Source organism: Dermacentor andersoni, chromosome 11, assembly GCF_023375885.2.
Source record: "Dermacentor andersoni chromosome 11, qqDerAnde1_hic_scaffold, whole genome shotgun sequence".
In the NCBI taxonomy this organism is placed as follows: Eukaryota; Metazoa; Arthropoda; class Arachnida; order Ixodida; family Ixodidae; genus Dermacentor; species Dermacentor andersoni.
Genome location: NC_092824.1, coordinates 126,024,907 through 126,040,051, shown reverse-complemented (window position 1 = coordinate 126,040,051; position 15,145 = coordinate 126,024,907). Strand labels below are relative to the sequence as shown.

The following is a 15,145-nucleotide window of genomic DNA, read 5'->3' as shown; positions in this document are numbered from 1 at the left end:
CAGCTGCGCCAAAGCATCCAGTGAAGACACTAAAGCCAGCCAAGGCAACTACGTTCTTATTTATTTTTTCTACTTTGACTTTTAATCGCCAGGACACATTGAGCCTCTTCAATTTTTTTGTGCACGCTCCCCTACCCGCGCGCCGCCAGAGCCAGTCAGAGCGCATGCGTTTTTCTCGTGTTGCCCCGGCCACCGCGCGGCGCCCTTCGGTGCGAGTTCGCTTTTCTCTGGCCACGTGCATTTTCGCCTGGCAGAGCTTTGGACGCTTTCTAGCTAGCAGACGAGAAAAAGAAACAATGGTCGCTAGCCGCCATCACTGTGGGGACTCGACGGATTGCAGCGCGTTCGCTTGAGCGCAACCTCTCCAGAAAGTCTTGTCTCGCCGGTGTAGGATACCGAGCAGTATGCGCATGGTTCTTGGTGGACCAAGCGTCTCGTGTTTTCTTCGATATTCCTTTGATAGCCATATCAGTTGCCCAAAGTAGGCATTCTATTGTGACCAACATACTTCGCGTTTTTTTTTTTTTTTTTACGGTGCCGCCGCCCCACAAAAGGAAAAAAGAAAGCGTTGTTGCGGTGCAGCGAATTGTCGCATGGTGAACGTGCTATTTTGTTACTTCTTTTGCGGGAAGTAATGGGCCATGGGACGCTTCAGCTGCCCGATAGTCTTATTATATTATTGCGATAGCAATTATATGGACACTCTAGGTGCATTCCTGCCGTCGCCGTCGCCCTCATGTTCCGCATAAAGTCGAAGTGCGATAACATCGTGACCCCGCGCCGCATGCTGTATGTGCGAGTGAAAGCGTGGGCGGGGGGGAATGGGTGAGCCGACGTTAGTGGCTCAGTCTTGTGTGCGCCAGGGAGAAAAGTGAGGAGTAAGCGCGCCGCCTTCCGTCGCGCGCGATACATCGGGGGGAGTGGACGGAATGGGGGCAGGATCTAGGATTCTGTGAATCTGTGATTGCGCAACATGTTTACTTGCCTTGTCTGACGCATTATATACAGTGACTTCTTCTTAGATACGTAGATTTATTGGAGACTTACTTATACGTATGTTTAAATATCTTGTTGCGAGGTTTTGTGTATACGTGCAGTGAACTTCGGTTCCAGTGGCACTTTTTTGCCTTTTATCAAGCTGTATCTTCGCATTTGTATATTCCATTGCATCTTCGCATTTCTAATGTACGAGGGCGAGTCAAATGAAAGTGAGCCTACCCACCCCGTGCAATTATGGTTCTTGTAGTATAGTGTCGCCCCCTGTCAGATCTCTGTGTCATCGCACATGTATGTTTTGTAATTGCTTAGCTAGATGGCGCACCCCCCTTCTGTCATGTGACGAGCTTGTACCAATCGGGAGGTGTCATCTAGCGTGTGAAGCCTTTATAAGTAATAAACAGCCGCGGGTCGGCGGAGTCTTCGTTCCGGTTTTCATCGGGAGCAGTTAGCTCCGTGTCTCCTTCACTGCGCCGGCGCTAGCCGCGCGTTCGCCCGTCGGGGCCCCCCGCTTGCCTGCCGCTGCCGACACAACATCTTTTGGCGACGAAGATGGGATTCCCGCAGCGGTTCCGACCGAAGCCCCGGGACACCAACGAGCTTCGTAAGTGAAGCGACCCTTCCCGTGTCCGCACGGCAGGCAAACGCCGCCGACGCACTTGGCGTCGCGAGGCTTCCGAGCCTAGGCCTTCTCGCCCCCTTTGTTCTTCCTTGCCCATTCCTGCGGCGAGCTCCGGCTTGCCTCCTGCACTGTCTCCTGCACGCTACCCGGCATGGCTTTTACGGCGAACCTTCCCGTTTTTCTTGAAGTGCCCGGCCCACCGTTAATTCCATGGCATCGATGGAAAAAAATTTTTCAGGCCCACCTCGAAGCGGCCGGCGGTGGCGACTGGACAGACGCGCGACGAGCGTCCGCGCTCGTCAGCGCTCTCGGGCGTGAGGGACAACGGAAGTACTTTGCAGACGAGGAGCAGGAAGCAGCAAGGCAGTTAACCAGCGCAGCGTCAGCTTCAAGCGAAGCAGCAAGGCAGTCAACCGGCGCAGCGTCAACGTCAAGTGATGCGGTCCCGCCAGCGTCAGAGTTTCCGAGACTCTTGGAGCGGCTTGACCGGCTGTTCGCCGCGTCAACAAATGTCCTGGCGGAACGGCACGAATTCACCAGTCGAAAGCAGTTCGAGGGAGAAGGATTCCTGGAATTCGTGACCGCATTGAAGGAGAAGGCGGTACAGTGCAACTTCGGCACAGCCTACAACGAGCGCGTCCGAGACCAAATTGTACATGGGGTAGCGAACGTCTGCGTTCGCGAAAAGTTGCTGGCTCATGGCGAAACCCTGTCCCTGGACAAGGCAGAAGAAATTGGACGCTCGTTAGAAGCCTTGCATCGAGCGAACCGCGCGTTCGGCTCCGAAAATGTTCGAAGAATCGAGGCATCTCAACTTGGCGTTCCGTCGACGGGCCAAGATGGCCGACTTCTTCCGGTGAGCCGCCAAGATGGCCGACGTAGTCCGGGAGGCCATGAAGATGGCCGACTTCTTCCGAGAAGCCGCCGAGACGGCCGACATTTCGCACATGGCTCCTCCGGGAACCGTGGTGCATGCGATCGGTGTGGCAGCACGAAGCATATTGCAACGTACAGGAATTGTCCAGCAAGGCACCGGCGGTGCAACGCCTGCCACACGTTGGGCCATTTTGCATCGGTATGCCGAAAAACCCGTACTGTTCAACACGTCTCTTCCGCAGAGACGCTGTCTTCAACTTCCGCAGGGCAGCCGTCCGCGTCTGTCTTGACGGTGAGCACTTTGGAAGCTAAAAATGATTTACAAGTTCCGGTCGTAGTGAACAGCGTCTCCATGCGACTGCCGGTGGATACGGGAGCGTCTGTCTCAATGATGACGGCCGAAGATTTTGGAAAGCACTTTGGTCGACAGCACAGACTGTCACAAACAGTGGACTTGAAAAATTTCTCCAAGCAATGCATCGACATTCAAGGCCTGTTTCAAGCCACTGTCCAGTTTTTCCAAAAGTCATGCTCCGTCATGTTCCACGTAACGACTACAGGAACATCACTGCTGGGTTTAGATGCCATCCAACGCTTGGGCATACAGATCGACGGTACGTCGCTGACATGCCGTCTACCATCGCTTCCTTCAGTACAGAGCCCCACAGGTGTGCCTCCGGGTTTTGATCACCTTTCCAGTGACGAGTTGGGCCTCGTCAACAACTTTGTGCACCGAATTCATCGGCAGCAAGATGCGAAACCAGTATCTTCAAAGTTGCGCCGACTACCCCTGGCTCTCCGTGACCAGGTCACAAATGAATTGCGACGTCTCGAGGACTGCGACGTCGAGGCTTGCGAGTGGGTGTCTCCACTCGTGGTGGTGCGCAAGAAGGATGGAACCATGCGGCTCTGTGTAGATCTACGGGAACAGGACAGTCTTGTCTCTCAAGTTCAAGAAAGGGTCTTGCAGAAACAGTCGCAGACTAAACCGTACGTAGACAAACGTAGAGGTGCTCAGGCAACTCGTATCAAGGTGGGAGACACTGTCAGAATAAGATTTAACAGGAAAGGATTCTTTAAGTACAGTAAACCTCGTAAAGTCAAGGCCCAGATAGGACCATCTACTTTTCTACTCAGTGATGGGCAAACGTGGCATGTGTCTAAGTTAACCGTAGTGATGAAGGATCCAGCAGGTAGTACATTGTGTACAAGTGATAAAGATTTTTTGTACTCCTATTCAAACCTGGATAGTCATTCCGATGACTCGTCTGTAGTGACATCGTCCTTTCATAGGCATCAGTTAAGTAGTTCGTCTGGCTGTATCACTTCAGAGTCTGCACAGTCAGCAGTTGTCTCTGATTCCGTGGGGGAATCGGTAGCCTCCCAGGACTTGTTGGGACTTCGAGAGGAGCCTCCTGGGCAACCCTCTCCAGCTTTGAGCGCTAACCACATTCAATTGTCCAACCAGGGGGAGGGAAATAGTAGTGGGACGACTGGGTCTTTAAAGTCGACCGATACGCGTCGCAACCCCCAAAGTTCTTCTGAGGTACGCACGCGTCCTCATCGTGACAGAAAACGGCCTCCGTGGCTCGATGATTTTGTTTATGTAGTGTAGAGCGTATTTCCGTCTTCGAAATGCCACGGCTAGGGGCCTTGTTCTGACATTTAGGAGACAGTCCACATGTTTCGTTAACACAGGTATAAAATGTGCTCCTTGTTGCGGTGCAGTGAGTGTTGTGCCGTGTTCCTTGTCAGACTGAGTGACTGCCTGTGTTTTGGTGCCCAAGACTGGTGCACGTGTATGTGAACTTGGGCAGGGACGGACTGAAATTGTTGTGGACTTAAGTGCGTGCTTTGTGTGCGACTGGTGCGCGTGTGTGAACGTGGGGGGGAACGAACTGAATTTGTCCTTGGACTTAAGTGCGCGTCATGTGTGCGCGTTTCACTGTATGCTTACTTTGTTTCCAGGGGGGGATGATGTAGTATAGTGTCGCCCCCTGTCAGATCTCTGTGTCATCGCACATGTATGTTTTGTAATTGCTTAGCTAGATGGCGCACCCCCCTTCTGTCATGTGACGAGCTTGTACCAATCGGGAGGTGTCATCTAGCGTGTGAAGCCTTTATAAGTAATAAACAGCCGCGGGTCGGCGGAGTCTTCGTTCCGGTTTTCATCGGGAGCAGTTAGCTCCGTGTCTCCTTCACTGCGCCGGCGCTAGCCGCGCGTTCGCCCGTCGGGGCCCCCCGCTTGCCTGCCGCTGCCGACACAACAGTTCTGTTCATTATCTGCAAGGCCTGCGCGTAGCACACAGGCATCTCTCATTTACAAGAGTGACACGCAGATGTGAGGGTAAATGTTCTTTAATGCTCTCATACACTGGGTTCGACATGGTTGCGTGCCGTAATGGACTCTCCAGAAGTTGAGCAGCGTGGTGCCGTCAGGTTTTTGACAGCTGAAGGTGTTTCCCAAAAAGAAATTAGTCGCCGTATGGATGCCGTGTACGTTTAACATTGCATTTCATTAGCCACTGTGAAGCGTTGGAACAAACGCTTCAAAGAAGGACGTGAAATTTGCAAAGACGATCCCAGACCGGGGCAAAGCCATCGTGCAATCACCCCTAACAAAATTGCAAAGGTTGATGAGCTGATGAGACAAGAACGGAGGATAAGCATCGATGAACTGGCAGAGCGTGTGAACATCAGTCACGGTTTTGTTCACGCCATAATTCATGAACATCTCGGCTATCGGCTCTTGTGTGCGCAATGGATGCGCAAGATTTTGAACCACCGCCAGAATACAGAGAAGATTAGCGCTGCCTTTACTCATCTGATCCGGTATCACAATAAAGGTGACGATTTTTTGTCTGCAATTGTGATCGGAGACGAACCATCATGCCACTTCTAAGAGCCTGAAACACGACGGCAAAGCTTACAATGGAAACATTCAAATTCACCTTCCCCAAAGAAAGCAAAGGCCGTCATTTCCGCCAGAAAGGTGTTTTTGACTTTTATTTTTCGATCGTCAGGGGCCATTACTGATAGAATTTGCTAAATCTTGCGAGACTATCAATTGTTTCCGATATTGTGAAACGCCGGATCGGCTGCGTGTCGCAATCAAGAACAAACTACGTGGAAAATTGACGAATGGGGTCATCTTGTTCCACGACAATGCCCGTTCCCACGTCGCTGATGTGGTTAATACAAAACTGGCAAAGTTCAAGCGGGAAACGCTGCAACATGCGCCATACAGCTCAGACCTGTCGCCTTGCGACTTCCACATTTTGGGGCAACCGAAAAAACAGCTCAAGGGAACCAGATTCGTCTCGGACGATGTCGTGAAAGTCAGTTGCAGACGTTTTGAAGCAGCAACCCAAGAAGCTTTATGAGACGGGAATTGCGCGACTCTTTAGTCAATGGGACAAATGTCTAAATGCTCATGGGCGCTACTTTTAATTAAAGTACCCCGTTTGTTATATATTCGCATTGGCTCACTTTCATTTGACTCGCCCTCGTATATTCTGCAGAACTCCTGCTTGTTATACGTGGTCTCTGTTGCAACTATAATTTCGGTGCAATTACTAAGGATACACGACCGGTGACAGCTGCTGCTGCGTAATACATTGGAACAAATGGCAGCGTCATTAAGAGTTTTCACTGGCCGTTGCATATGTACAAGAATGTAAAGAAGGATCTTGAATGACAAAGTGTCATTAACATATTTGTCCTCAACTTGTTCATTTCATGGCCTTTACATTTTTCATATCAGCGGCATGCACTGCTTTGCTGGCTTCGAACTGATGTAGTTCTAAAGTTCGTGAGATATTTTATTTACTTAATAAATAGACAAAATACATGGAAGAATTGACGTCAGTTATGTTAGGCACAATTTTTGGCACATACGAGTATAATATTTTAAGAAAAAATACATACTTTACTTGTATTTACAGTGCGTAGCTTTCAAGAATTCGTTTGCAGCATTTTTGGCAATGGCAATGCAGTTATTATTCGTGTATTTGATCCCTAGGCAAATTGTTTAAGAGGAAGTTTTAGCTCGGGCCCAACTCCGACGCGGCCTATTCAGATACATGTAAAATGCAGAAACGGTTTTTTGAGATAACTCCTGAATCGCTTTTAATGAAATTTGTTGCATTTGAGAGAGTATGTTAAATTCTAGTGTCTGTTGGAAGCGGAATTTCGATTTAGGGCCTGAACTTTGTTTAAAATATTTTGAAAAATTCGAAAGTTCGAAAAAAGTTGAATCACGTAGTTTAAATATTAATAGCTCTGCATCAAGAAGAGATATCGCGGTTCTGTAAACGGCATCCATTACACCATTCAAAGCGGACAAATTCGATATGTCAATTTGTATCTTACGTGAATTGGTTATGTTATGTCCAAGGGTTCTGATGTTATGTCCAAGGGTTCTGCAAAGCCGTATTTCCATAATACTTAATTTTTAAGACTCATGTGTAACAAATCAATTTTGTCCGCTGTAGATGTACTATTATGTGCAATTCACAGAACTGTGATATCAATTTTCAATGCTGATTTACAGAGTTGTAAACTTAGTTGTTTCGTTCTCTGAAAATTTTCGATTTTTGCCACTTTTCAATAAAATATTGACGACTTAAATCGATAATCGAAACAAACAGTCACTAGAATTTAAGTTTTTCTTTTAAATGCAACAAACCTCGTCAAATTTGGTGCACTGGTTGACGAGAAAAACGAATTCTCCGACCTAATGGAGCATCCGACCTAATGTTTCCTCTTAAGGAGGAGGTCCACCTGCAGCGTGAGCCCCCCCCGAATGAAATTTCTGGCTACGCCACTGACCGACCGGCATCCTGATCAAGTTGGAGGCGACTTGAGATTGACCACCTCTTGCAACTGACTGGATACGGCGGGGAAGGACTGGTGATATGGTGCTGCTTCAGTGGGTAAGCGTTTGGTTTTGGCTGTAAGATTTACCAGGCTTCAATTTCACTGTGTTTTTGGATTTGATTCGCTGGGATCTTTTACTTGTATTTTGATTTGCGTGGGTATCGCAACAAGTATTGTGTGACAGCAGAGCCAAAGCTTAAAGTAGCGACCATGGTCCTAATGTGTTTGACGAGAGCTGACCTGTTGTGGTTGTGTGAGGAGATCGAGGTAAACGTAGATGAGGACTTGAAGGAATCAGAGATTCGTAAAACCATTCTAGAAAGTAACAATGATTTGAAATTCATAGAACAAATGGGCAAACGAATTCTAAGCAAAAAGCGGGAACAGGAATCAATTAAGCAAGAACGCCAAGAGCGTGAGCAAGAACGGCAGGATGAAAAAGAAATTGCAGCAGTAAAGAAACAGATACAGGATTTGCAGCAGCTAAACGCAGGAAGTCAACAGCGGCTTGAGAAATCTGTAGGCTGGACGCAGCAAAAGTGTGAGGAAGTAGATTGCAGATTTTCGTCGAAAGCCGAGAAAAGTAGTAGTACCTGTGAGAGTAGCAGCACGTTCATAGGTGAACTCGAAGTGCTAGCAGCTAACGAAGCTTTAGTGGCAACAGAGGCCGTTAAAGGCCAGAGTGAAAGCGACGAGGTGCTGTGCCAACAGAGGACTGTAGAGACAGCTAGGCCAGCTGCGAACAAATTGGCACAGTTACAGCGCGTGTGCGTCGCATCTCATGGTAGCGAGGTCGTTAGCGAGGTACAGAATACTACGGACTTGACAGACGCGAGCACCCATGTCAGGTCAGATCTGCGTGCAGAAGTGCGAGCTGGACGATGCAGTTGAGAATAGTTCTTGGGGTGGCGAGCTCCGTAGCTCACGAGAGAACAACTGCATTGTTCAGGGATCGGTGCGGCTCTCCGCCAGTCTAGGTAGCCTAGAGATGGATGATTTAATTAGGAATCATTCGGACTGTGCGCGTGAGACAGCGCTCGAGACCGACGGGCTGTGTGTCGATGCACAGCGTGAGCTGGGCAATGCAGTAGAGGGCAGTTCGCAAGAGTGCGAGTTGCATAACTCGAGTAAAGCCTGCTGCATTGTGCCAGAGTCGGTTGAGCGGTCCGCCAGTCGAGGCAAAGATAGAGTCGATTTAAATGATAATCACTCAGACTGTGCGGGTAAGAGACCGATCCGGGCCGACGAGATGTGTAAAGCGGGAGACACATGGTGCGATTTTCCGTGCGATCTGTCGTACGGCGCGTCGTGTGCGACTTGCCGCATGCGGCGATTCGGGACACATGGTACGAATGAGCGAGCGGCGGGCAGCTCCGCCCAGAACCGGCGCCCCTGCGTGGAAGCTCGGAATGCTGCGTAACTTCGAACAGAAAGTGAAAGCAAACGTATTTGCACAGCTCTCTTGTTTGAAACAAATGATGACAATATAAACACGCCTATGCAAGCACTGTAGACGTGTTTCCGCAAGGCCGCGTTAGCAGTAACGGCTCCTTTGACAGCCGCCGATGGCTATAGGAGCCGGCAGGCACAGCTCGCTCAGCCATCGAATCCGACACCGGTGGCGCTTGTGACACGATCGCTTGCAGCTCGTATAACGAAGCGTCTATGTTAGTCGGCACAAGGTGTACACAGTTATCGTACGCTTAATTTGCAGCACATTTGATTTCATTGGCGCCGACGGAAGCGAACGAGCATGCCAGGCGAGCTTGCGATCGCTGGGAGACTGTGTAGGCCTAGCTCGCCGGCCGTCTATCCGAGGACGAGGGCCCATGCCGATGCGTCCGCAGCTCGTAATAAAGCGCCTAAATTCATCAGCACAATCAATGCCTGAACACTTATGTTTCTCTTAAGTGAAAATACGGTTAGTTTTCTCGGTGCCGTTAGTAGCGATGAGTAAACACGCCAGTCAGGCGAGCCGCTTCGTATAGACGATTGCTGGCGCATTTGCGCTGACCGCGTCCGGTTACAAATCACGCCAACTATTTACTATATCGCACAACGTTTTATAACATGCACTCTTTCGAGGCCACTTTATTCTATCAGTTATTTCGTGTCAGAAACAAATTGCAGCTTATTTATGTGCCGCCATCACCGGCGAAAGAGGCCTTCGTTTCGACCAGGGAGAAAAAACAAAACAGACATGATCGGAGCGGCGAGGCGCTCGCTCGCTGGCTCCGCCCCGTCTGGTCTACGACGTGGCCGTGACGTTCGCGCTACCGGCGCTGTCATTGGCTGCGGCCGCCCGACCGATGCGGCAGTCGCACGACAATATTCAGCGAGTTGGTCGCATGCGGGGCGTGCGATTCGGCGCCGCGTGCGGCGGATTTGGTTGAAAACCTGTTGAGTGCGGCTGCCGATGCGAATGGTCGTACGACCGACCGCACCCAAAATCGCACCATGTGTCTCCCGCTTAAAGCGGGAGACACATGGTGCGATTTTCCGTGCGATCTGTCGTACGGCGCGTCGTGTGCGACTTGCCGCATGCGGCGATTCGGGACACATGGTACGAATGACCGAGCGGCGGGTAGCTCCGCCCAGAACCGGCGCCTCTGCGTGGAAGCTCGGAATGCTGCGTAACTTCGAACGGAAAGTGAAAGCAAACGTATTTGTACAGCTCTCTTGTTTGAAACAAACGATGGCAATATAAACACGCCTATGCAAGCACTGTAGACGTGTTTCCGCAAGGCCGCGTCAGCAGTAACGGCTCCTTTGACAGCCGCCGATGGCTATAGGAGCCGGCAGGCACAGCTCGCTCGGCCATCGAATCCGACACCGGTGGCGCTTGTGACACGATCGCTTGCAGCTCGTATAACGAAGCGTCTATGTTAGTCGGCACAACGTGTACACAGTTATCGTACGCTTAATTTGCAGCACATTTGATTTCATTGGCGCCGACGGAAGCGAACGAGCATGCCAGGCGAGCTTGCGATCGCTGGGAGACTGTGTAGGCCTAGCTCGCCTGCCGGCTATCCGAGGACGAGGGCCCATGCCGATGCGTCCGCAGCTCGTAATAAAGCGCCTAAATTCATCAGCACAATCAATGCCTGAACATTTATGTTTCTCTTAAGTGAAAATACGGTTAGTTTTCTCGGTGCCGTTAGTAGCGATGAGTAAACACGCCAGTCAGGCGAGCCGCTTCGTATAGACGATTGCTGGCGCATCTGCGCTGACCGCGTCCGATTGCAAATCACGCCAACTATTTACTATATCGCACAACGTTTCATAACATGCACTCTTTCGAGGCCACTTTATTCTATCAGTTATTTCGTGTCAGAAACAAATTGCAGCTTATTTATGTGCCGACGTCACCGGCGAAAAAGGCCTTCGTTTCGACCAGGGAGAAAAAAAAAACAGACATGATCGGAGCGGCGAGGCGCTTGCTCGCCGGCCCCGCCCCGTCGGGTCTACGTGGCCGTGACGTTCGCGCTACCGGCGCTGTCATTGGCTGCGGCCGCCCGACCGATGCGGCAGTCGCACGACAATATTCAGCGAGTTGGTCGCATGCGGGGCGTGCGATTCGGCGCCGCGTGCGGCGGATTTGGTTGAAAGCCTGTTGAGTGCGGCTGCCGATGCGAATGGTCGTACGACCGATCGTACCCAAAATCGCACCATGTAAGCGGGAGATAAGTACGCCACTGCGATAGGGTAAGAACGGGCTGTTCGTGAAGTTAGGCTGCTTATGTTATGTTTGGGTATTGGTGTTTGAGAGCCTTGAGTTTAATTCTGCGTAAACCTTTACTCTTGTGCAGCACGACAGTCAGGTTTGGTCGAACTGAAAGGGGAGCGTGAACGCTCGCTTTGGCGGCACGAAATTTTGGGGCAAAATTTGGGATTCCCAGTTGAGTGACTTGCATTGGAATTGTGATAGGAGGCCTGGTGGGTTAGCAGCTGATTCCGGGCGTTTGAACGCTGAGCGGTATTGTGTTGCCGGGTCGGCTCTTCTGTGCCAGTTGTTGTAAGATGGTTGAAGGCATTCCAAGTACGCAGGGGTTGCAGAGAGCAAAGCCATCGTCTTGCTCGCCAGCCATTCTCTTCCTGCCCAGCGGTTGCCAGCACTGGCCAGGCGAGATTTTCCGGGCCATGGAGGAGCTGTTAAGAATGGCCGTACGGGGTGGCAACGTGCCAGCTTTCAGCCCGCTGCACGTGTTCCAAGCCCACCAGACGGGGCGCCCTTCGGAGAACTGCCAAGGGCCGGCAGCCACGTGGCGCGCGATCAACTCAGGAAATTGGTACTTGGCCGAGCCATCCGGGACAAAGCAGAGTTCTACGAAGCCCTCTGACGTCGGCACTGAAAGCTGGGCGGTACCGAGAACTGTCCGGCCTTTTCACCTGTGTGTGTGTGTGCAACACGAACATTTCCGTCCACGGGGCACTCAAACGTGTGAGCCTTTGTGGGTGTGGGCCGTCCTGCGGGGGGCGGCTAGTTTGCAATGACTGGACGAACGTTTCCGTCCACGGGGACCTCGAAGAGTGACGTCGAACTATGACGTCAAGCGGAGAGCTTATAAGCAGCGTTTGCCGGCTGCTAGGGTGTGCTCGTGTCGTACTCTTCGTTCGGAGCTGAGTGCTCCTTGTCAGGCTAGAAATGCACTAGTGAGCTGTGTGCTCGTAAGCTGTTTGCTGTATGTTAGTCTTGCGGGCTCCATATGGGAGTCGCGCTAGACTGCCAATGTATGTCTTGTTCAAAATCTAAATACTGCCAGTAAATCCTACTTCCTACCAAGCTCCATCCCTTCGACTAGGATCGTCCGACAAATCTAATAGCGCGTTCACAGACATGTGCTCCCGTCTTTGTCTCATTAGCGGCTGTCGCGGGATTGTGGTGTGCTAGCTCCTTGCCTAGTATGAAGTTTACGACGCTAACACACAGCATGTTCACGTTTTTCCGCGCTTTATGTCATTTGCATGACGGCCGAGTTGAAAACGAGACATATGTCTGTGTTCTTTGCGTTTGTGTGTTGTAAACTACTTTCTATTGTGGAACTTCTGGGAGTCTTATTGCGCAAGGAGTGCGAACGTAAACATACACATATGTGTGTCTGAAATTTTGAATTACCCATAATACCGTTTACGACTGACAAGTTGGCTACACGCCCTGTGTGAATCAGCTACCGTATGTTGCGACGTTCTTCCGTGTGGTAGACCGATGCATGGTGCGCGTTTATTTCTGTACTGCTGTAAAAACCATTTATTTATTCACTCAATACAATTGTACGGCTTCTTCGCCGCAGTACAGTCGAGCGCGATTTGAAGGTTATCGCGCGAGCGTCGACCGGCAACGCGAACAGCGCCATGGCCCAGAATTCTTTGCCGAGGCGAGGGAGGTATCAAGCCTGCTTCCCTCACTCTTTTTGCTGTTCCTTCAGCAGCCGTCACTCCCTGCTGGGCTATCAGTTTCTTTTTCTTTTTGGTTCTGCGAACAGGCAGTGATCGTAGTGCGCACGACGTATTCTTCGGTATTATCTGAAATTGGACGTTACGAAGCTGTATCTAGCCTATGTAACGTCATTGCTGCTGAGCCAGGAAGAATAGGTGACCAAGAACATTAGCTTAAGCCTGCGAAGATACGAGGTAACCAAGTCCACACTTTATCGCAACAAATGGAAAGCTTAGAATAAAGAGAAAGGGCGGTGAGTTTTCGCGGGGTGATGGTTGTTGTATGTAACAGCGAACGAGGGAGAGAAGAGTGCGAAATCATGATTTTTCCTGTCCCGAAACCGGCCGCCAGGTGCCTGGAGTGCTGGGCTGGTTGACGCTCGCGCGATAACCTTCAAATCGCGCTCGACTGTACATTTTAGTTACGTGGTGAAGCGTACTAAAGGTGGGAGGGGGCCGCCATCGGCCAGCATACTGTGTCCACTTACGTGACTCTTATTATGTCCAGTGACAGTGGCCCGTTATCACTTTTAGTATGCTTCACCGCAGCACATTGGTTAGGCTTCACCGCGAAATATTAGTGTATTGCGAGAAAGATAATCGTAAAAAGCCTAATTATGCAGCGTTTCTTTTGTAGCTTGCTACACCGCAATACAGGGGTGTAAATAAGCATCGTGCAGTAAAGCGTACTAAGAGTGGAAAGGGCACATAGGTTTACACTGTGCTCATTATTTTCAATTGTGACATAATTTGCAAGTGCATCTGTGCTTATGGTAAGCTTCATTGACAATTCTTTGTACATTACAAATTCATATTGCAGGGAAGCTTACTAAAGCACATTTGCCATTATGGTACTTGTTATTCACCTTCAATGCTGGAGCACAATGCGGATTGTTGCCCCTGCTTTTGGCTGGACTGCGCATGCTCTCCGATTCATTCATTCTTTGATTAAGCGCGAGACCTAGCAATGGGTAGCCCAAATATAGATTTGAGAAAACCAAAACGAATTCAGCAGTAAGAAGCTAAAGGGTTTTGGTGTAGACCAGTGGCCAAGCCTGGATATGAAAGAGGAGGAAGAAAAGCTGAGTCTTTCCACTTCAACACAAGAGTCGTGCAAAGTCTGCCCGACTCTTGGCCAATCCCCATGAGTGGGTGAGCGCCAAACTCATCAAGGACATCATCATCAACACTGGGAGGCACAACTCCCACAAATAAATACGACTCTTATTTTACTTTTTTAAGGAGATTACCGACTTGCATTGGCAAGTGTTCACTACAACAAACACTGCATGAAGTAAGCTTCCTGTGCATATTTCACCAGCTACTGCATCATTGTTTCACATTATGAGTGAAACTGCAATTTTCTTTATGCCACAACTTGCCCAATTTTGTGTTTTGCAGTAGGACGTTAGCAGTGCTATTAAGGCACTTAAATACTCGTGAATAGTAGTAGAGAGAAAAAAATTAAGAAAGCAGTGAAGCAGTGGCTTTTTGTGCATAGACTATGCATACACCTGGTGCTCTTATGGTCATTTTTTCCCTATCTGCTAAACTATTCTAAACAAGAAAAGTTTATACACAATTAGTTTATACACAGACCACAACTGGACCACAGGTATCGTTGGTAAGTATATTTATTCGGTGACATTTTCTGCAGCCCTGCTATTGGGCTTTCCTTCCTTCCTTTTCAGCTGTGCAGGTTCATTAAGAGGTGATGAGACAGTTTGACAATTTTAATCGTTGAAAGACTTAGCGAAACCTTTTTCGGGTTGTTTTTTCTTGGTTTCAGACTCTGCTTATTGCATTTTAAGGCGTGTTTTCTGCATTTGCTGCTTTTTCGTTATGGGTAGGGCATGTCAACATCTTTTACACCATGTCAAGTATGTGGTGCCACAGACTGTTCTTAGATGGAGTCTTGCCCTTTCATTCTGTACAATATGATGTCGGTATTTTGTGTCCAAGGCCATTTTACAGCGTGATTGTAGTAATTTCCTAAGTTTTGCCTCTGTAACCCAAGCTTGAAAGATTGCTACCCACCGCTGGTGGCATGACAGGGGTCATTTCTTTTTCAATAAAAGGAAGTCTGTCACTTATCCTGTGCACTGGTTGTCTTTTGTCTCTGAATTGCAATTTGTTGCCTATATTTGCTCTTCTGTTGCATTTCAGGTTAGGAATGGCTATCATAATTGACATTTAACCATATTGCACACAATGTGGATTATATGTAATTACACTATATGGCCACCATAAATATAATAGACGTTAATAATTCAAGAATAGTGCCTTTGCATGGTGGTGCAGCCATGAATTGTGGATATAAGGTACCAGTGCTGCAGG

General features: G+C 49.4%; 1 protein-coding gene across 1 annotated transcript; it reads left to right on the top strand.

The window, feature by feature from the left end:
• The first annotated feature begins 1,398 nt into the window (after positions 1–1,398).
• On the top strand, positions 1,399–4,665 carry LOC129386981 (uncharacterized). Its single transcript, XM_055075605.2, has 2 exons — positions 1,399–1,600; positions 1,857–4,665. The coding sequence occupies exon 2, from the start codon at positions 2,847–2,849 to the stop codon at positions 4,107–4,109; it is 1,263 nt and encodes a 420-aa protein (XP_054931580.1). The 5' UTR covers positions 1,399–1,600; positions 1,857–2,846; the 3' UTR covers positions 4,110–4,665.
• The last annotated feature ends 10,480 nt before the right edge of the window (positions 4,666–15,145 follow it).

Bases quoted from the DNA above. Each gene is read 5' to 3' on its own strand.
- LOC129386981 (XM_055075605.2), top strand. From the start codon at position 2,847: ATGCGACTGCCGGTGGATACGGGAGCGTCTGTCTCAATGATGACGGCC.